This window comes from Capricornis sumatraensis, chromosome 20 (genome assembly GCF_032405125.1).
Source record: "Capricornis sumatraensis isolate serow.1 chromosome 20, serow.2, whole genome shotgun sequence".
NCBI classification, from domain to species: domain Eukaryota; kingdom Metazoa; phylum Chordata; class Mammalia; order Artiodactyla; family Bovidae; genus Capricornis; species Capricornis sumatraensis.
In genome coordinates, this window is record NC_091088.1 from 52,758,919 (window position 1) to 52,781,135 (window position 22,217).

At 37.0% G+C, this 22,217-nt stretch overlaps 1 protein-coding gene across 2 annotated transcripts in view; it reads right to left on the reverse strand.

The window, feature by feature from the left end:
* Nucleotides 1–5,077: 5,077 nt before the first annotated feature.
* Nucleotides 5,078–22,217, reverse strand: part of ZNF569 (zinc finger protein 569) — a 91,586-nt gene continuing 74,446 nt past the window's right edge. The window contains exons 5-7 of one of the 2 annotated variants that reach the window (XM_068991962.1): nt 13,878–14,004; nt 13,475–13,570; nt 5,078–7,298 (exon numbers count right to left, since the gene is read on the reverse strand). In XM_068991962.1, the coding sequence (XP_068848063.1) occupies nt 5,479–7,298; nt 13,475–13,570; nt 13,878–14,004 (2,043 nt within the window). In that variant the 3' untranslated portion in view covers nt 5,078–5,478. The remainder of the gene's footprint in view (nt 7,299–13,474; nt 13,571–13,877; nt 14,005–22,217) is intronic. The other variant, XM_068991960.1, reaches the window with a different exon arrangement.

The window sequence follows — 22,217 nt, forward strand, 5'->3', positions numbered from 1 at the left end:
CTCTTGGCTACCGCCCCTCGAGCATGGGGTCCTCCCGGCTTCTGCCCCTGACCTCGGACTTGGGGTAGCTCCTCTCGGCCGCACTATGTGTGCTGGTCGCAGTCGCCCTCACTATTCCCATGCTGGGCCCATCACTTCATGGCAAATAGATGGGGAAACAGTGACAGACTTTATTTTCTTGGGCTCCAAAATCACTGCAGATGGTGACTGCAGCCATGAAATTTAAAGATGCTTGCTCCTTGGAAGAAAAGCTATGACTAACCTAGACAGCATATTAAAAAGCAGAAACATCACTTTACCAAGAAAGGTTCATATAGTCAAAGTTATGGTTTTCCCAGTAGTCATGTATGGATGTGAGAGTTGGACCATAGAGAAGGCTGAGTGCAGAAGAATGCTTTTGAACTGTGGTGTTGGAGAGTACTCTTGAGAGTCCCTTGAACTGCAAGGAAATCAAACCAGTCAATCCTGAATATTCACTGGAAGGACTGATGCTTACACTGAAGCTCCGATACTTTGGCCACCTGATGCAAAGAGCCAACTCTTTAGAAAAGACCCTGATGCTGGGAAAGACTAAAGGCAGGAGGAGAAGGGGACAACAGGACGAGATGGTTGAATGGCATCACAGACTCAATGGACATGAGTTTGAGCAAGCTCCGGGAGATGGTGAAGTACAGGAAGCCTGGCATGCTGCAGTCCATGGGGTCACAAAGAGTCAGACACAACTGAGCAACCGAATACCATGACACTTCCTCCTGACAAATATATCTCATAAAAGCAAGTATTTTTGCCTTTTGTCAACATTAGTAGACCACTCAACCTGAATTGTGTATCACAGTGACTCTTTAATCCTAAGAGCTGCACCTCAGTATCCTCTATTTCATCAATTTGTCTAGTTATGGTGTTAGCTAAAAGAAGAACATGTGCCACCTTTTGAACTGCAGCATTTAAGTTACCCGACAAATTTAAAACAGCATAGAAATGTTTCAGTGAACAAATTGTGAACACACTTTTAAGAGATGAAAAAAAAAGTAGGAAATCTTAGCAAAGAAAGGGAGAGTATAGAGAACAAAATGAAATATTTTAACTGAAAAATACAGTAGCAGAAATAAAAGACTTATGGATATGCTCAAGAACACAGTGGAGAGGACAGAGGAAACCATCAGGGAACTTAAAGATGGAACAAGAGAAATTACCCAATATGAGCAAAAGAGAGGAGAAATATGCCAAGTCCTAAAAGGAAAAGAGAGAGTGTGAGTCTGAAGAGGAATACAAAGAAATAATGGCAGAAAACTCCTCAAATTTGGCAATAAATGTAAGCCTCCATATTCAAGAAACTGAGCAAATCCCAAATAGGATAAACCCAAAGAAATCTATAAGACACATGATAATCCAACTTCACAAAACTAAAAACAAAACAAAATTGAAAGCAGTGTTAGAAATGATCTATACCTACAGAGAAACAGTGACTTAAATAACATATTTTTCATCAGAACACAGGACATCTAGAAGTAGCACATTTTTTAAGTGCTGAAGAAACTGTCAACCCAGAACTCTGTACTGGCAAAATATATTCATGAATGAAGTGAAGGAAGACATGCTCAGACAATGGAAAACTGAGAATTTGTCAGGAGGTCTAAGAAGTTCTTCAATGTCAGGAGTGAGGAAAGGACAGAAAGTATACATATGGGTACATTTAATGTTGAGTTCCCAATTATGTTAGATGGTTTAATAAAAAATGGCTACACTATCTTATGTAGTTCTTAAGGTATATAGAGGAAATATTTATGATAACTATACAACCAAAGGGGAGAAATAAGGTTTTGAATTGGTTCAGTGTTAATGAAAGTAGACTGTGAGAAGTCATGTATGTATAAAGTAATACCTAGAAATTCTAAGCTACTAAAAAGTTAATACAAAGAAATGTACTTAAGAACTCTGTAGATCAAAGTAGAACAAATTATTGTACTTGCAACAAGTGGAATTGGTCTAAAAAGAATTATGTTGAGTGAAAAAAAAGCCAACCTTAAAAGGTTACATAGTAATTAGGTAGGTAAATGTAAATATTAAAGATAATACAGTGATTTCACTTATAGAACACTCCTGGTATAGTGAAATTAAGAAGAATAGTGTTTGGCAGGGATTAGGAGTGGGGTTCAAGGGAAGGAAAGAAGGTATGATTACAAAGGGATAGAATAAGTGATACTTGTGGTGTTTCAAGTTCTATATTTTGATTGTAGTGGTCATTACAAAAATTTACACTAGATAAAATTGTAACAAGAGACACACAAATGCACGCAAAATCAGTGAAATCTGGTATGGCCTATAAATCTGATTAGTGTCAAATTTGATATGTAACTATAGTCATGTAAAATGTTAACATTAGGGGAATGCAGATATAGGGTACACAAACTAAACGTCCTCTAGAGCACTGGCCCCCAACCTTTTTGGCATCAGAGACTAGTTTCACAGAAGACAATTTTTCCATGGGCCAGAGGTGGGGTGGGTGGTGGGAAAAGATGGTTTGGGGATGATTCAAACACATTACACTTATCATGCACTTTATTTCTATTATTGTATTCTCTCCACCTCAGATCATCAGGTATTAGATCCCAAAGGTTGGGGACCCCTGCTTTAGGGTATTATATCTTCAACTTATAAAAATCTGTAATAATTTCTAAATAAAAGTATTTTTGGAAGTTCCAGTAGAAAAAGACAAAATATATGGACTATTCAGAGAAATTATTTTGGGCTCCAAAGTCACTGCAGGTGGTGACTGGAGTCATGAAATTAAAAGCCATGAAATTTCTTCTCTTTGGAAGAAAAGCTATAACCAACCTAGATGGCATATTAAAAAGCAGATACATTACTCTGCCAACAAAGGCCCGTCTAGTCAAAGCTGTGGTTTTTCCAGTAGTCATGTATGAATGTGAGTTGGACTATAAAGAAAGCTGAGTACCGAAGAATTGATGCTTTTGAACTGTGGTGTTGGAGAAGATTCTTGAGAGTCCCTTGGACTGCAAGATCAAACCAGTCAATCCTAAAGGAAATCAGTCCTGAATATTCATTCAAAGGACTGATGCTGAAGCTCCCAATACTTTGGCCACCTGATGCAAAGAACTTACTCATTGGAAAAGACCCTGATGCTGGGAAAGATTGAAGGCAGGAGAAGTTGGATGGCATCACAGACTCAATGGACATGAGTTTGAGCAAGCTCCGGGGTTGGTGATGGACAGGGAAGCCTGGTGTGCTGCAGTCCATGGGGTCTCAAAGAGTTGGACGTGACTGAATGACTGGACTGAACTGATTCAGAGGAAAGAAGTTTCAGTACTATAAATATTTGAGTTCATTTGTGGCAGAAGCCAGCACAATGTTGTAAAGCAATTATCCTCCAATAAAAAAAATTAGAAAAAAAATTGAAAGGCATTAATATAAAACAGCTGTGGTATAGGTAGAAGTGAACTTTCACATTCACGGAGCTCTTACCTGACACATAAAAATAACCACTATCTGAATTCCCATTTAAAAATTCAGAAGCCAAAGAAAGATTTGTTGATATACTTTGAAACTTCTTCTGTCCCAATATGAGTAACTATCCTTGTCTTGATATGTTACAACATTAACATTTTACATTATGCATGAGTGGTCTTTTCCCCTTAGTTTGAAACAACCCAAAAGCAGGTGATATTTTTTTCCCAAATGTATCCCAATAACTGAATATTTGTTTCTTCACTGGTTTCAAATAGGGAGGAACTCATGTTTAAAATAAAAAATTAAAAAATTTAAAGCTCTCTTCAAACAGATGCTGTATACTTTTGATTTGTTTATGGTAATTAACATAAGGTGGTAAGCAAAATATCTTAATTCAGGTTTGGTTTATGTATCATTATTAATAACTTTCTATAAATGTTATATCTGATCAAAAATAAGAATCCATATAGGTCCAGGTTTTCTCTATCCACTTATTTTAGAGAAACAGGGAAATACAGACAAGAAATAATAATTTTTTAAAACTACAACATAATTTTGACAACCAGATTCATTGCTACTGTCATATTTACTTTGTCTTTTATTAAAGAAACATTACAGATAAATATAACAACTGCCTTCACTTCCTAAAAGGCAATGTCATATATGTATCCATGATCAACACACAGTACTGTTCTTTGCATTGTTTTATTAAATTTATAGAAATGTTTTATTTCATTGTACATTTTGCTTTTTCTGTCAATATTATGTAGTCTATCCGTGTAATTGTGTCAAATTTGTATCTTTAAATATTATGTTCTATCATAGAAATAACCATATTGTATCACTCTATCCCTCCATTAATGGAAATGTATATATTCTATTTAGAGGAATACAAACCATGATCCAGTTAATACAAAGATATATGTATCTCTGTGACATATGTGGGTGCCTCTGAAGCCAATGCACCAAAACAGAACTGAATGTTCCACGTTTATGTATGTTAAAGAAATCTTGTTACTCTGAAGTAGTAAATATAGTCTATTTTATTTTCATCATATAGAATTTTGCTTTCTATGTTCTAGTCTTCAGTCTGTTTGGATTTTATTTTTGTACATGATAAAAAGTAGAGAGCTAACATTTTTTGTTAATATGAATCTTCCATTTATTGAATAGGTCATTTTCTCTCCAGTGATTTCAATAGCACTATAATATACAAAATTCCCATATTGCCTTCCTCCAATCTTCAATTTGTTTCCACTGATATACTCATTAAGAACATTGTGTAAAAAAAAATGATACCAGCTTTAAATAAATGTGATATCTAATGGTGTATCTTCTCTCTTGTATTTTTTACATATTTCACCTATTTGTGGCCCTTTACATTTCTATATAAAATTTCAATCAGTTTGTGAAATTTTTAAAAACTGGTTTTAAAAAAACAACTTTGAGTGGAAGTATTTTAGAGATTTGTGAGAAATTATATATATATATATATGTGTGTGTGTGTGTGTGTGTGTGTGTGTGTCTTTTTAGACAATGTTATTTTCCCCAAAATTTCAGGTGTTTTGTGACCTTCAAAATGTTTAACTACATACATATGTCTTGTAATTCATTATCATGTTTATTCATAAATATTTTATATCAACATATTTTCTAATTAACTATTCTAGTATTAAAAGGTTATTTTAAGAGTATTTATTTTTTCTGCAATGGCTAGGAGGTCAAGTATCATGTTGATAAGCTGATAGCAAATATCTTGTTTCAAATTTTAGTGAGAATGCTGGATAAATATCATTAGGTAAGATGTCTACTGAAGGTTTTTGATGAACAGCTTTCTCATACATTTTGTCCCCTTGGTAAGAATTATGTTTCACAAATGTGTGGCTTCTTAAAAAGGCTTTCCCACATTCACAGTTTTCTGTTCTAGATCCCATTATGTAATGTGCAAGGAAATGCAAATTCCTTTTGAAGTCTTTTTCCATATTCACAAGATTCATAAAGTTTCTATTTCTAATAAGTATGAATTCTCTGGTGTCTAACAAGGTGTGACTTTTGGCTGAAGGCCTTACCACACTCATTACAATGATAAGGCTTCTCACCTGTATGTTTTCTCATATGAAGTGTAAGAGATGAGATCTGGGAAAAGGCTTTTCCACATTTACTACAGTCAAAGGGTTTCTCACCTGTATGACCTCGTATATGTATTGTAAGGGAGGAACTTTGGGAGAAGGCTTTTCCACATTTGTTACATTCATAAGGTTTCTCACCTGTATGACCTCTCATGTGTACAATAAGGGAAGTTCTTTGAGAGAAAGCTTTTCCACATTCATTACATACATAGGGTTTCTCACCTGTATGACTTCTCATATGTAGATTAAGCAGTGAGCACTGAGAGAAGGCTTTCCCACATTTATCACATTCATAAGGCTTTTCCCCTGTGTGACTTCTCAGATGAAGAGTAAGGGAAGCAATTTGAGAGAAGGCTTTACCACATTCATTACAATCATAAGGTTTCTCTCCAGTGTGAACTTTTTGATGTGTAATAAAGTTTTGCTTTTGGCTGAAGGCTTTCCCACATTCACTACATTCATAGGGTTTCTCTCCAGAATGAATTTTTTCATGAGCAATGAGATTTGATTTCTGGCTAAAGGCTTTGCCACATTCCTTACATATATAGGGTTTTTCTCCAGTGTGAATTCTCTGGTGTCTAACAAGATTTGACATCTGAATGAAAGCTTTCCCACATTCATTACATTCGTAAGGTTTCTCTCTAGTATGAATCTTTTGGTGTGTAATGAAGTTCTTCTTGTGGCTGAAGGCTTTTCTACATTCCTTACATTCATAAGGTTTCTCACCAGTATGACTTCTCATATGTACAGTAAGGGCTGAGCTTTGAGAGAAAGATTTTCCACATTCATTACATTCATAGGGTTTCTCACCTGTATGAATTCTCACATGTATAATAAGCATGGAAAACTGAGAGAAGGCTTTTCCACATTTATCACATTTATAAGGTTTCTCTCCTGTATGACTTCTCATATGAAGAGCAAGAGATGCTATTCGTGGGAAGGCTTTACCACATTCATTACATGCATAAGGTTTCTCCCCAGTATGAACTTTCTGATGTGCAATGAGACTTTGCTTCTGGCTGAATGCTTTTCCACACTCATGACATTCATAAGGTTTCTCTCCACTATGAATTTTTTCATGATCAATTAGATTTGATTTCTGGCTGAAGGATTTCCCACACTCCTTACATGCATAGGGTTTCTCACCAGTATGGATTCGCTGATGTCTAATGAGATTTGACATTTTAATGAAAGCTTTCCCACATTCATTACATTCATAAGACTGCTCCCTACTGTGAATTTTATGATGTTTAATCAGTTTTTCCTTGTGACCAAAAGCTTTTCTACATTTTTTACATTCATAGGGTTTCTCTCCGGTATGAATTCTCAAGTGTCTGATGAGGTCCAAAGTTTGATCAAAACCTTTTCCACAATGATTACACTTAAAGGGGGTTACTACAAGATGGGATAAGCTATTGCCAAATGATTTCATAGGCTCCTTATATTCACAGTCTTCTCTTCCTATAAAGATTCTCTCATAATAGTTGAAATTATTATGTTCTAAACACTTTCCAAATAAGTCATATTCATAGACACTGTGACTAGAAGGAAAAAAGTCTGAGTTCAGAGGAAATGCATTTGCAAATTTCTTATGACATTCACTGACTTTTTCTTCAGTCAATGTTTTTGTGAATTTATCTTCCAGTTGTGTCAAAAGTCTGTCCTGAATTTTCAGCTGCTCATCCATCCCCCATATTTCTCCTAAAAGAAATTGCAAATAAATGTTACTTGTAAAATTTTCCAAAATTATACATAATTAAAACCAAAAAAATACATGTATGGGATTCTTAGCTTATAGCCTTATTTCCTATTAAGCAAATTCTAGGTTTATATATAGCTCCTATTTCCTATGGAAATAAACTTTCATAAATGGCTTGATAGAAATAATTTCTGGAAAATATAACTTACCTAAACTGACTCTATAAGATGTAGAAAAAAAGGACCAATTACCACAAATAAAATTATGAAAAGAAATCCCCCCAAACAAAATAAATAGAGAAGGCCCATAGATATTTACATGGGAATGTAAATAACTATCTAAAGGACAGCTGTTAAGCATGTGCTATCCAAAATATTATGAAAGAAAAAGAATCCTTTTTTGTATATGAGACAAACATAATACCAATACCAGATAAAGATGACAACCCCAAAAGCAAACTATACATCAACTTCATTTTTGAATATCAGTGCAAAAACCCTATATTCAAAATGACCTAGAAGGAAAAGAAAGTGACTCAGAAGCATATTAAATATAAGACATACATATGTTGTTTTTTTCCATGAATAGAAGTATGTTTCAATATTAGAGAAATCTATAAGTAAATAGTAGTAATAGTAAATAGGTCAAAAGTGAAAACTCAAGTAATCATTTCCAAAGATATTCCCATTTTTCCATAAAAATAACTTTATAAAATGGAAACATATTTAACTAGAGAAAAATCACAGTACAACTTAAACCTTGGTACCATTCCTAATGGGAAAAATCCCAAAGCAGTTACATTAAAGTCAGGAAAAAGAAAAAGATGAGTACTATAACAACTATTATTATAGTACAGGGTAGAGCATTACATAAGAGAAAGAAATGAGATATATAAACTTGGAAAGGGTGACTTTCCTAGCAGTTCAGTGGTTGAGACTGCTCTCCCAGTGAAGGGGTATGGGTTTGATCCCTGGTTGGGGAACTAGGGACCCATGTGCTGCACAGCATGGGTCACCCTCCCACACACACACAAACAACATAGAAAGGAAAACTTCACATTATTTGTCAATATTAAAACTCTTTCTTTGCAAAATCAAGAGTTACCTGAAAAATTATAGAAAGTTCATTAAATTCACTATAGCAAATTAATACTCAGTTTTAGTAACCTTCATATATACAAATAGCTATTTAGAAAAGATAACAAAAGACTACATTTATAATAAAAATACAAAAAATTGGGGAATATATTTAATTAGAACGTTCCACAAATTATAAAACTTTACATGCACACACAGATTTGAACACATGAAACAGTGTTATGGGTTGAATTGTGTGTCCCACCTTTAAAATATGTTTAAATCCTAATGCCCACTACCTCAGAACACAAGGTTATTTGAAAATAAGGTCACTGCAGATGTTATTAGTTAAGATGAGGTCACACTGGAGTAGGGTAAGCCCCTAATCTGACTGGTGTTCTTAAAAGAAGATTGCCACATGAAGAGGCAGAAACACAGGGAAACACTATGTGACGTTAAAGACACAGATTGGAGTTATGCTGTCACAAGCCAAGGAACATCTGGGGATAAAAGAAGCTGAAAGATGCAAGGAATCTTCTGTAGGTTTCAGTAGGAACATGAGCCCTACTTATACCCTGATTTTGTATTTCTAGCCTCTACTTTGTTACAGCAGCCCTAGGAAACTAAGACAAAAGGCATATCACATTCTTGGAAAAGAACATTCAACAGCAGAGATGATAGTTATTCACAAGTTAACCTATCAACTTAAAGTGGTTTCAATAAAAATGCTTGAAAATACAAATAAGTAATAGCTCAAAGGAAAATGATACTACAGGTTGCCAGCATAGAGGAAGACATGGGTAAGAGAAGAAAAATTAGTTTTCAATATGTATCTTTTTGTACTTTAAAACTCTGTACTGTAAGCATGTACTACATATTTTTAAAAAATTCACCTGAACACTACAGTAATTAATAAAATGAGAGCAAACAACAAGTTAAAAACAACAAGGTAAAAATAGTATAAAAGAATCAGAACATAAAAGCAGAAAAGCCTACCTAGCATAACTGAAAAGGGAGTAAGTACTGAGCAAAAGGGGGCTTTCCCAGGTGGCTGAGTGGTAAAGAATCTGCCTGCCAGTGCAAGAGACACAGGTTAGATCCCTGGGTCACGAAGATCCCCTGGAGAAGGAAATGGCAACCCACTCCAGCATTCTTGCCTGGGAAATCCCATGGACAGAGGAGCCTGGCAGGCTATAGTACATGGGGCTGCAACAGAGTCAGACATGACTTAGCGACTAAACAACAACTGAGCAAAAGGGTAAACAAAGAATGAGAAATTAAATATGGCCCAATTGACATATGAATTTATCTCTGATCCTACCCAAAACCACATGAAAATGAGGCAAAGTATAAAAAAGGTATTAACTAATGAAGACAAAGACTACTCTTTCATCCTAGAGAATAAGTGAGGTTACTCTCTTGAGAAAGATAAGCAGAATAGCTCTACAACAAGGACACCAGGCAGAGGAATTCAGAGATAAGGAACTGGCTCAAACAGGATAAATGAAAATCTACCTACCAAAGGGTAAGACTTCCAGTCCCCAGTGGCTGCTTATCTCAAAAATAGGGAGGAAAAAATAATCTCCATTTTCCTCTCTGCCAGACTGAGAATAAAGGAAATGAAAGATTCTTGTGAAAGCTGGTAGTTAGAGACTTGGTAGAAACCAGTATACTGAGCTTAAGTTTTTGAGTCACCTCAGTTTAGGGAAACAGAAAAGCTCAATTAAACAAAAGAGGTTGAGGGAGAAGGCAAGATCAGGTCTTTAAGGTACTGTCCAAGTAGAAGTGACAAATTCCAGGAGCAAGATCAAAATACCAAATGTGACAGAAAAGACTCCATGTTTTAAGATGGTAGAATGAAAAACTATCTAATCTCTTTTTCTGTATACAAATAAGAATTGAAATGTCGATGCTTCAGTGATCCTAGGTTGTGGCTATAACCCCAATTATAATGAGTTAATGTTGACAAATACAGTGAAGGGTGACACAGGGGAAAAAGGATTCTAAGAGAAGACAATTGTTCATGCCGATTGTGGGCAGAGCAAACAGCTGACACTGTAAAAATGGACATCACACCTTGAAGGGAAGAATTAATTAACCCATGTTTACAACATGGAAATTTGGGAATGCAGACTGACTACAGGAGACTTGACATCCCTAACTATGTCAAGGAAACCAGGACTGAGCAAGGAAACACTGTGAAATACTATCTTTTTAGGAAGACATCTTCGGGTGAGAGTATAAGATCAGAGTTATGAGACTTGTAGCCACAGTTCCTTTTTGGATGAGAAGAAATAAAGCCTAAACATACTTATATTCACACAACCATGCAGAATAAAAGGCTTTAGTATGAAGCACAGATGTATTCCTATACATCAAGAGTTGGCAAACTTTTTCTTAAATAAGGTCAGATTGCAAATATTTTAGGCTTCATGGGTCATATGGACTTCCCTGGTGGCTCAGATGGTAAAGAGTTTGCCTGCAGTGTGGGAGACTGGGGTTTGATCCCTGGGTCAGGAAGATCCCCTGCAGAAGGAAATGGCAACCCACTTCAGTATTCTTGCCTGGAAAATCCCACAGATGGAGGAGCCTGGCAGCCTACAGTCCATGGGGTTGCAAAGAGTCAGACATGACTAAGTGACTTCACTTTCTTTCTTTCTTTCACTTTCATGGGTCATATATAGTCTTTGACATGACTATTCAACCTTGTCTCTGTAATAGTAACAGTCAAGATGTAAATGACTTGGTATGAATGTATTCCAATAAAACTTTATTTCCAAAAACAAGTGGCTGGCCAACAGGTTTGTGCTCTAAATCTGAGAACTTTCTTCCTCAGAAAAGAAAGTTTTGCAGTTTTGTTAGCAGTTTAGTTTGCAGATTTGTGCTCTAGATCTGAGAACTGTCTTTCCTTCCCTAACATTATACTTCTTTAAAAATCAGGTTAAGAGGGAACTATCCTCACTCAAAAATGAGAAGGTATTGAAATCATATCTCTTAAAAAATGTAAGAGAAAAGAAAAAAAGAAACATGATATAAAGAAAGCAGACAAAAATTCAAGCTAGAGCAAATTATAACATACAGGATGAAAATCTTGACTGAGTATTGCCATGAATGATAAAACTTAGTGAAAATACCAGGTATAAATCAAGAGCTAAAAATATAGAAAGATATTTATAGAAATACAAATGCATGAGGAAGAAACAATGAGAAAAAAAAAAGGGCTAAAAAAAGATTAACCAGCAGAACCAAGAAAGAAATAAAGAGCAAAATAAAACCACCCAAAACAAAAAACACCATGCAAGTCAGGGGAATAAAAGAGACAGACTACATAAGGATTTTTAACATTGAAATTAAAATAGGGTAGCCTCATTTGCAAAATTAGACAGTGGATAAAGCTGAAATTTTGAAGCACTACTGGGCTTATAGGAAGTAGCCTAAATCTCCAAGAACACTGCAGTATTCTCCAACAACCTGAGCACTATACACACACAAAAAGTGAACAAAACAAAACAAAGTATTAGCCAAAACCATGACTAAGAGAGCAGAACTGAAAGCAGCCTGAATATGGATCTGACTTGAGTACCCATGCAAAGCCTTATTAAGTAAAATGTAAGGCTCTTGGGCTATCAAAAAGAAGAAAAGTTCAATTGAGGTTCCTACCAAAAGCCAGGACCTTCAAAGAACTGATCCTTACTTGGAAACGCCTCTTGGTGCCCACCAGAAACACATGTAAATCATCTTCAGAAGAAAGCAACTCAATTTAGGACAAGAAGGTTGGCATAAATTAAGATTTAAAAAAACTCCAATTGGAATCAGCTATCATCGAGCACATGAAGAACCAAAACACACTGAGTCCTCAAAAATAGGACATTTAAACCTGAAGACAATACAGAAGAGTTATGTACAGTATTTTTAAAGAAGGAAAAAATTAAAACACAAATCTGAAGAAGCCACAGAAATTATTAGGAAGAATCAGAAAGATGTGAGAATTTTTGCAAAAACAAAAGGAATTTCTAAAAATACAAAATACTTATACTAAAAGTTTTTTCCAAAGGTGGATGAATTAAGCTTCTCTGGTGGCTCAGTGGTAAAGAATCCACCTGCCAGTGTGGGAGACATGGGTTAAATCCCTGGTCCAGGAAGATCCCACATGCTGCAGAGCAAATAAAGCTGTGTGGCACAATACTAATAAGCCCAAGCTCTAGAGCCCCAGAGCCACAACTACTGAGTCCACATGCCTCAACTACTTAAACCTGTGCACTTAGAATCTGTTCTCTGCAACAAGAGAAGCCACTGCAATAAGAAACCTGTGCACCACAACTAGAGTAGCCCCTGCTGCTGCTGCTGCTGCTAAGTGGCTTCAGTTGTGTCCGACTCTGTGCGATCCCACAGACAGAAGCCCCCCCAGGCTCCCCGTCCCTTGGATTCTCCAGGCAAGAACACTGGAGTGGGTTGCCCTGCTTGCTACAAATAGAGAAAGCCCATCATAGCAACAAAGAACCAGCAAAGCCAAAAATAAATAATTTTTTAAAAAAGGTAGATGAGTTAAAAATAAAATAAACACAATTGAAGAGAGAATTAGTAAACTGGAAGATATATTTAAAGTAATTACTGAGAAGGCAACAGAGAGCTACAAAGGAAGAAAACAGAAGATTTTAAAATATGGAGGAAAAAATAAAAAGGTCTAGGATCTATCTGAGTTTCAGTGGTAGAGTGTTAAGACAATGAATGAGAGCTAATATTTAATGATGCTGAGAATGCTGTAGAATTAATGGAAGACATAAATAACACAATGAGTAATTTTATACAGATTGTGAAGAATGTGAAGGAAAGTTTCTAAATCTTATGAAACCAGTGTATCACTGACTTCAAAGCTTGACAGAGTTAGGATATTTAAATTCACAACAAAAATGTGAATTTTCAAAAAAAAGTTTCAAAAATGACATCTTACATATATAAAAAATTCACACCAACTGTCAGTATGGAATTCTATGGCCTTAAAAAAATATACCTTTGGAATATTTCAGAGGGATCAAGAACTTACATATTAGCTATTAAAGGGCCTTGGCCCTTCCTCACCTGTATGGTTCCCTCTCACTAACCTGGACAATGTTTCTTTAACACTTCTTCCTCCATGACCCATGGTTCTTCTTCTTGCTCCAACTTGAATATCACATCAGGTTTGGTGAATGGACATCCTATGAAGGGGAAGGGATGTAAGATTTGGGCATAAATAGTAGGAAAAAAGAATCATTCAAGAATTGAGGCTAGCCCAAGGCCTTCTGAAGGATAAGAAAAGCATTGTTTCTAGGGATGCTGCCCCCTGAAACATAACCATAGATGACATTTTGCTTTGAAAGCTGCAGCATGGATGTGCATGTGAGCAAAGGCATCTAAAGACCAAACTCAGTCTAACATTTGAAGGTTGCACACATTTCAGAAACACTGGGGGAAAAAAGGGAACTTTACTCCCAGAATTTGAGTTATATAGGAAACTACCCTTACCCACTGTGATTAAGTTGTTATAGTTTTCTAGCATCACATTCCGGTACAGGTTTCTTTGAGCTGGATCCAACTGCTGCCACTCTTCCTGAGTGAAGTCAATAGCCACATCTTTGAATGTCACCGTGTCCTGTAACAACATACTCCCACTCAATCTGAAGTCATCCACCTTATATGTTGTGGACAAAACATATTGAAGCTTGTTCAGGTAATACACAAAGGTAAGAGATTATAAAATAAACTTTATGTTTTTGTTACTGTCTGAAAGAAAAATCATTTTAGCAATATCCTGTCAGTTTGTGTTCATTCATTGATTTAGCAAGCACATATCTTTAATAACTACTGTGGGTTAAAGCGGAGAAGGCAATGGCAACCCACTCCAGTACTCTTGCCTGGAAACTCCCATGGATGGAGGAGCCTGGTAGGCAGCAGTCCATGGGGTCGCGAAGAGTCAGACATGACTGAGAGACTTCACTTTCACTTTTCACTTTCCTGCATTGGAGAAGGAAATGGCAACCCACTCCAGCGATCTTGCCTGGAGAATCCCAAGAATGGAGGAGCCTGGTAGGCTGCTGTCTACAGGGTCACACAGAGTCAGACACGACAAAGCGACTTAGCAGTAGCAGTAGCAGCAGTGGGTTAAAGAGATCTTGGGTACTGATTTATACTGACTGTGAAAACTGGGGAAATATAAAACTTCACTCAAAGTTAACTGGTTTGGGAACTCACTAGATCCCTGTGATTCACTAACACATGAAAATAGGAATTGGATAGAAGCATAAAAGGGGAGAGAATGGTATACAAACTTTGAAGCATAGCAGGACATCCAACTGGAGATATTCATTGATTTAGCAATTGCATATATTGTTCATTAGGTCAGAAGAAACCTAAATTGAAAATGAAGGTTTATTGTTCATAAGCCTATAATATGTGTCTACAGCCATGAAAACTGCAGAGTTCACATATACTGAAAAAAGAGTGCCACAGAATCCTACAAATACCAAAAGATATAGAAAAAAAGATTTGTTAATGAAGTTTTTTTAAATGGATTTAAATTTTAGAATTTTAAAATTCTAAATCTGAATTACAACCAGAACTATGAGAAAATAGTACCAAGAAAGATTTAAAGTGTCAGAAATGAGGAATGGTGACAAATTTCTTCAAAACAGTGTGATTTAGACATAGAAATCAAATGCACTTTTCCTAGTTAAAAACCAAAATATCCCAAAAATATAAACATAAGAAAAACAGCACTAGAACAAAGGGAGCTGTCCATATTTCCTCTACTTTCAGGAATTTCTGTGACAGATGGGGTAAGATAAAACGAAATCACCAGGAGCAAACTCACAAAAAAAAATGTTTCTGATTATTTATTTCTAGGTCCTAAAAGGACCCTATGAACATGAATATTCACTAAAGTTCAGAGTATGCTGTGAGAATAATGGAAACTCCTTTTCTGGAGCCCTTCCTACTGAAGAGCAAGGACTTGTAAATAATCAGGCTTAAGAAACCAAAGGCAATCATGGCTAAATAAGACATCCCTCATTCAGTCCCCACTGCAAAAACAATAATTTGGCATCCATCCATGGACAAAAGTGCCCTTGTGGGAACTGTGGGATCCAGCACCATATGCAAGGGACTCAGAAGGAGTCTTGCCTACCCAAATGTTGCAAAATAAGCATAAAGACCTCAGTTCTTGCTGTAGACCCCTGAGAGGCATGTAAACTGACTCTAGCCTCTTTCGGCCACTGTTCAGGAGCCCCCAGAAAATGACTGTCTGAGACAAGCACCCAACAAAAGACAGACTTTGTGAAAGTGCAAGTCTCCAGCAAAGAATTTCCAGTGCACCAATGGAGCAAAAAATACAAGTCTGGACTCATCAGAAAGGGTAAGAGGAACAGTTTGACTTTTACCTACATCACTCCTCCATCAAGGCAACATAGCTTAGGGCCAAGAGAAATCCTGGCCCGTGATTTCATTCGCAAAGGAAAGTAAAAATGTGTGAGTACCCTGTTTTCTCAGCTAAATGGGACAGTGCCAAAGAGGCTGATTTTTCTCTCATCATATCCAGCATACTGAATTTTGAGCTTCATGACTGAAAAGTCTGAGAGAGCAGCGGATAACATTCTCAGAGGACATTACAGAGAAGCAGATCGTACTAACTGTGCTAAGGACACTGTCTAGAAAAAGAGGAGTCTAATAAATAAAATGAAAGAGGGGGCATGTGATATCTGAAAGATACCACAGATACAATGACCATGAGAGACTATCATGAACAGTTATATGGTAACAAAGTGGATAACTTAGAACAAATGGATAAATTCCTAGAAACATACAACCTACCAAGATTGAACCATGGAATAGATCAGAACAGATATAATGAGTAAGGAGCTGAATCAGTAATTAAAATCTTCCAATAAAGAAAATCCTCCTCTCCCTCCAAAAAAGAAAAGCCAAAAACTAGATGGCTTCCCTGATGAGTTTTACCAATCATTTATAGATGAATAGATGCCAATCTTTCTCAAACTTTCACACACAAAAAATAAGCTGAACTGAAGGGAACACTCTCAAGCTCATTTTACAAGACCAACATTACCCTGATACTAAAGGGAGATAGGACACTGCAAAGAAAACTATAGGCCAGTGTCTCTAATGAATGTGGATGCAGAAATTTTCAATAAAATATAGGCAAACTAAATTCAACAGCATGTTAAAACACCATGATCAAGAAGGATTTAATCCTGGGATGCAAGAACAGTTCAACACATGCAAATCTATACATGTGATGTATTAATAGAAAGACAGAAATTAAGTGATCATCTCAACAGAGGCAGAAAAAGCATTTGACAAAATACAATATCCTTTTGTGATAAAAACTCTCAACAAATTGAGTATAGAAGGAATGTAGCTCAACATAAATCAGGCAATATATGATAAGCCAATAACTAACATCATACCCAATGGTAAAAGGTTGAAAACTTTTCCTTTAAGACCAGAACAAGACCAAGGTACTCTCATCAATCCTATTCAATATAGTGTGAGTAATCCTAACCAGAGCAGTCAGGCAAGGGAAAAAAAAATCCAAATAGGAAAGAAAGGAGAAAAGTCTTTTTAAGATGATATGATCTTATATACAGAAAATCCTAAAATCACCACCAAAAAACTGTTAGAACAAATCAAAAAATTCAGTAAAGTTTCAGGATATAAAATCAATAGACAGAAATCAGCTCTGTTTGTATACACTAACAACAAAATATCTGAATAAGAAATAAAACAATCCAATTCACAATAGTGAACAGGAGACATAAGAGATGCGAGTTCGATCCCTGGGTCAGGAAGATCCCCTGGAGGAGGAAATGCCAACCCACTCCAGTATTCTTGTCTGGAGAATCCCATGGACAGAGGAGCCTGACAGGCTACAGTCCATGGGGTCGGAAAGAGTCAAACATGATTTGACACGCACATATGCACGCATTCACAAAAGTATCAGAAACAACAAAAACACTCAGCAATAAATTTAACCAAGGAGATGAAAGAAACTGAAGAGAATACAAATAAGTGAAAAGATATTCCATGTTCGTGGATCAAAAGAATTAATATTGTTGGGGCTCCCCTGGTGGCTCCGTCGTAAAGAATCTGCCTGCCAATACAGGAGACATGGGTTCTGTCCCTGATCCAGGAAGACCCCACATGCTGTGCCTCACAGTAACTAAACCCATGTGCCACAACTATTAAGCCTGTGCTCTAGAGCCCAGGAACTGCAACTATTAAGCCCATGTGCCACAACTAATGAAGCCTGCACACTCTAGAGCCTGTGCTCTGCAACAAGAGAAACCACCACAAAGAGAAGCCCACACACTGCAACTAGAGAGTAGCCACCACTTGTCATAACTAGAGAAAAGTTCATGCAGCAATGCAGACCCAGCATAGCCAAAAATTAATTTCAGAAATTATTAAAAAAAAAAATAAAAGAACGAATACTGACCACCTTACCTGCCTCCTGTATGCAGGTCAAAATGCAAGAGTTAGAATCAGACATGGAACAATGAACTGGTTCAAAATTGGGGAAGGAGTATGTCAAGGCTGTATATTGTCACCCTGCTTATTTAACTTATATGAAGAGTACACCATGTGAAATGCTGGGGTGGATGAAGCTCAAGCTGGAATCAAGATTGCTGGAAGAAATACCAGTAACCTCAGATATGCAAATGACACCACCTTTATGGTAGAAAGTGAAGATAGTGACTGCAGCCATGAAATTAAAAGACGCTTACTCCTGGGAAGAAAACCTAGATAGCATATTCAAAAGCAGAGACATTACTTTGCCGACTAAGGTCCATCTAGTCAAGGCTATGGTTTTTCCTGTGGTCATGTATGGATGTGAGAGTTGGACTATGAAGGCTGAGCGCCAAAGAATTGATGCTTTTGAACTGTGGTGTTGGAGAAGACTCTTGTGAGTCCCTTGGACTGCAAGGAGATCCAACCAGTCCATTCTGAAGGAGATCAACCCTGGGATTTCTTTGGAAGGAATGATGCTAAAGCTGAAACTCCAGTACTTTGGCCACCTCATGCGAAGAGTTGACTCATTGGAAAAGACTCTGATGCTGGGAAGGATTGAGGGCAGGAGGAGAAGGGGACAATAGAGGATGAGATGGCTGGATGGCATCACGGACTCGATGGATGTGAGTCTGAGTGAACTCCGGGAGATGGTGATGAACAGGGAGGCCTGGCGTGCTGCGACTCATGGGGTCGCTAAGAATTGGACACGACTGAGCGACTGAACTGAACTGAACTGAAGAGGTACTAAAGAGCCTCCTGATGAAAGTGAAAGAGGAGAGTGAAAAACCTGGCTTAAAACTCAACATTCATAAAACGAAGCTCATGGCATCTGATCCCATCACTACATGCCAAATAGATGGAAAAACAGTGGAAACAGTGACAGACTTTATTTTCTTGGGCTCCAGAATCATTGCAGACAGTAACTGCAGCCATGAAATTAAGACACTTGCTACTTGGAAGAAAAGCTATTGACCAGCCTAGACAGTGTATTAAAAAGCAGAGACCAAAAAGCAGATGAATGCATACAGAAGAGGTAATACATACATATATAATGGAATATTACTCTGCCATGAGAAAGATGGGATCCTGCATTTGGCAACCCCATGGAGAGGCATGTCAGGGCATGTCAGATGAAGAAAGAAAACACTATGATATCCCTTATATGTAGAATCTTAAAAAGTCAAAATTATAGAAATAGAGAATAGAATGGTGGTTGCCAGGGGCTGAGAGGTGGGGGTAATGGGAAGATGCTGGTCAACACATAGAAAATGAAATAGAGGAATCCTGGTTCCCTGTGCCTTAGAGATACAGGACAAGTGTTTTCGTCTTTTGTTTTGTTTAAGGTACCTAATTCCTACAAAGACAAAATTCTGTCCTGTTTAAGCAACTGTTATGTAAGATTTCTGTCACAGACAGTCAATAATACTAGGTAAATCTATTAAAACAGATAAATGCTCATGCCAGAAAGAGAACTTTTCAAAGTGCTATTTTTCTGGCAGCCATGAAAATATGCTCCTAGATCCCCTTCAGGAGAACCAGCTATGAGAAGCATCATCGATGAACAATCTCCAGCTTCTACTACTGCATTCATGCTGAGACCATCCTATTTTCAAGCCACTACTGGCTATTTTTCTAGCTTAAGATTAAGTATGGTTAGGCTATTAGGGCCTGAACCATAATCATAAATTCTGCTTTCTTGATCCTAAGTTCCTTATGCTAGTTTTAAAATTTCCATGTGGAAATGTTTTCTTTCTGAAGTTTTATCATTAACTTCCTATGTAATTGCACTGTGGAATATATACAGTTTGTATTTTGAAATTTATTGAATTTGGGCCTAATATATGGTCAGTCTTTTAGTTTTTCCATATCTAAAAAAGGGATATTAATTGTTTCCAGGCTATAAGCTTTGACAATCAATTAGCTCTATCAAATTATTATTGGTAGTTACGTTCATTTTGTTGTCTATGTGTCTATCATGAGCTAAGACTAAAAGTTTCCTACTGATATGTTTCTTATTTTTCACAGTATTCCTTATAATAAATTTTCCACAGTTTGATGCAGAAGTAGTCTTAATCATTTATCTTTATTATCTAATGCACTAATTGGCATTTTAAAGTAACATTCTTTTTGTTTGTTTAAAGCTTACTGTCTTGGATGAATGGGTAGAAGATATGGTACACAGTCAATGGAATACTACTCATCCATAAAAAAGAATAAAATAATGCCACTTGCATGTAACACCATGGATGCAACTAGAGATTATCATACTAAGTCAGAAAGAGAAAGGCAAATACTATATGATGTCACTTATACATGGAATCTAAAATATGGCACAAATGAACTTATCTACAAAACAGAAACAGACACACTGATAGAGAATAGACCTGTGGTTATCAAGCAGTAGCAGGGGAGGAAGAGAGATGGACAAAGAGTTTGGGGATAGCAGATGCAAACTATTACACTTAGAATGGATAAACAGCAAGATCCTACTATATACAGCACAGGAAACTATATCCAATCTCCTGCGATAAACCATAATGGAAAAGAATATTTAAAAAATAATGTATATGAAGAAGGAAATGGCAACCCAATCCAGTATTCTTGCCTGGAAAATTCCATGGACAGAGGAGTCCAGAGGGCTATAGTGTCCATGGAGTCGCAGAGTAAGACACAACTGAGCATGCACACACAGTGTCTCACATATGGAGTTTTCATCCAAAGAAAATGATGAGGTTCTTTCACGAATCCTGGATTTTATGACAGACTGTAAAAATAATCGTTTCTAACGGAAAATTTTGCTTTTCTCATTATCATGTTTATTTACTACTTAGAATCCAGTTAGTAGTTGCCATCAATAGTTCACTATTTCAGGTAACATATACCTATTCCGTTCAGCATTACTGGTTGGGGCATAGACTTGGATAACTGTGATATTGAATGGTTTGCCTTGGAGACGAACAGAGATCATTTTGTCGTTTTTGAGATTGCATCCAAGAAGAGAGGTGAAAAGCAAAGGAGAAAAGGAAAGATATAAGCATCTGAATGCAGAGTTCCCAAGAATAGCAAGAAGAGATAAGAAAGCCTTCTTCAGCGATCAATGCAAAGAAATAGAGGAAAACAACAGAATGGGAAAGACTAGAGATCTCTTCAAGAAAATTAGAGCTACCAAGGGAACATTTCATGGAAAGATGGGCTCGATAAAGGACAGAAATGGTATGGACCTAACAGAAGCAGAAGATATTAAGAAGAGGTGGCAAGAATACACAGAAGAACTGTACAAAAAAGATCTTCATGACCCAGATAATCATGATGATGTGATCACTAATCTAGAGCCAGACATCTTGGAATGTGAAGTCAAGTGGGCCTTAGAAAGCATCACTACGAACAAAGCTAGTGGAGGTGATGGAATTCCAGTTGAGCTGTTTCAAATCCTGAAAGATGATGCTGTGAAAGTGCTGCACTCAATACACCAGCAAATTTGGAACACTCAGCAGTGGCCACAGGACTGGAAAAGGTCAGTTTTCATTCCAATTCCAAAGAAAGGAAATGCAAAAGAATGCTCAAACTACCGCACAATTGCACTCATCTCACATGCTAGCAAAGTAATGCTCAAAATTCTCCAAGCCAGGGTTCAGCAATACATGAACCGCGAACTTCCAGATGTTCAAGCTGGTTTTAGAAAAGGCAGAGGAACCAGAGATCAAATTGCCAACATCCGCTGGATCATGGCAAAAGCAAGAGAGTTCCAGAAAAACATCTATTTCTGCTTTATTGACTATGCCAAAGCCTTTGACTGTGTGATCACAATACACTGTGGAAAATTCTGAAAGAGATGGGAATACCAGACCACCTCACCTGCCTCTTGAGAAATCTGTATGCAGGTCAGGAAGCACAGTTAGAACTAGACATGGAACAACAGACTGGTTCCAAATAGGAAAAGGAGTACGTCAAGGCTGTATATTGTCACTCTGCTTATTTAACTTCTATGCAGAGTACATCATGAGAAACCCTGGACTGGAAGAAACACAAGCTGGAATCAAGATTGCCAGGAGAAATATCAATAACCTCAGATATGCAGATGACACCACCCTTATGGCAGAAAGTGAAGAGGAGCTAAAAAGCCTCTTGATGAAAGTGAAAGAAGAAAGCGAAAAAGTTGGCTTAAAGCTCAACATTCAGAAAACGAAGATCATGGCATCTGGTCCCATCACTTCATGGGAAATAGATGGGGAACCAGTTGAAACAGTGTCAGACTTTATTTTGGGGGGCTCCAAAATCACTGCA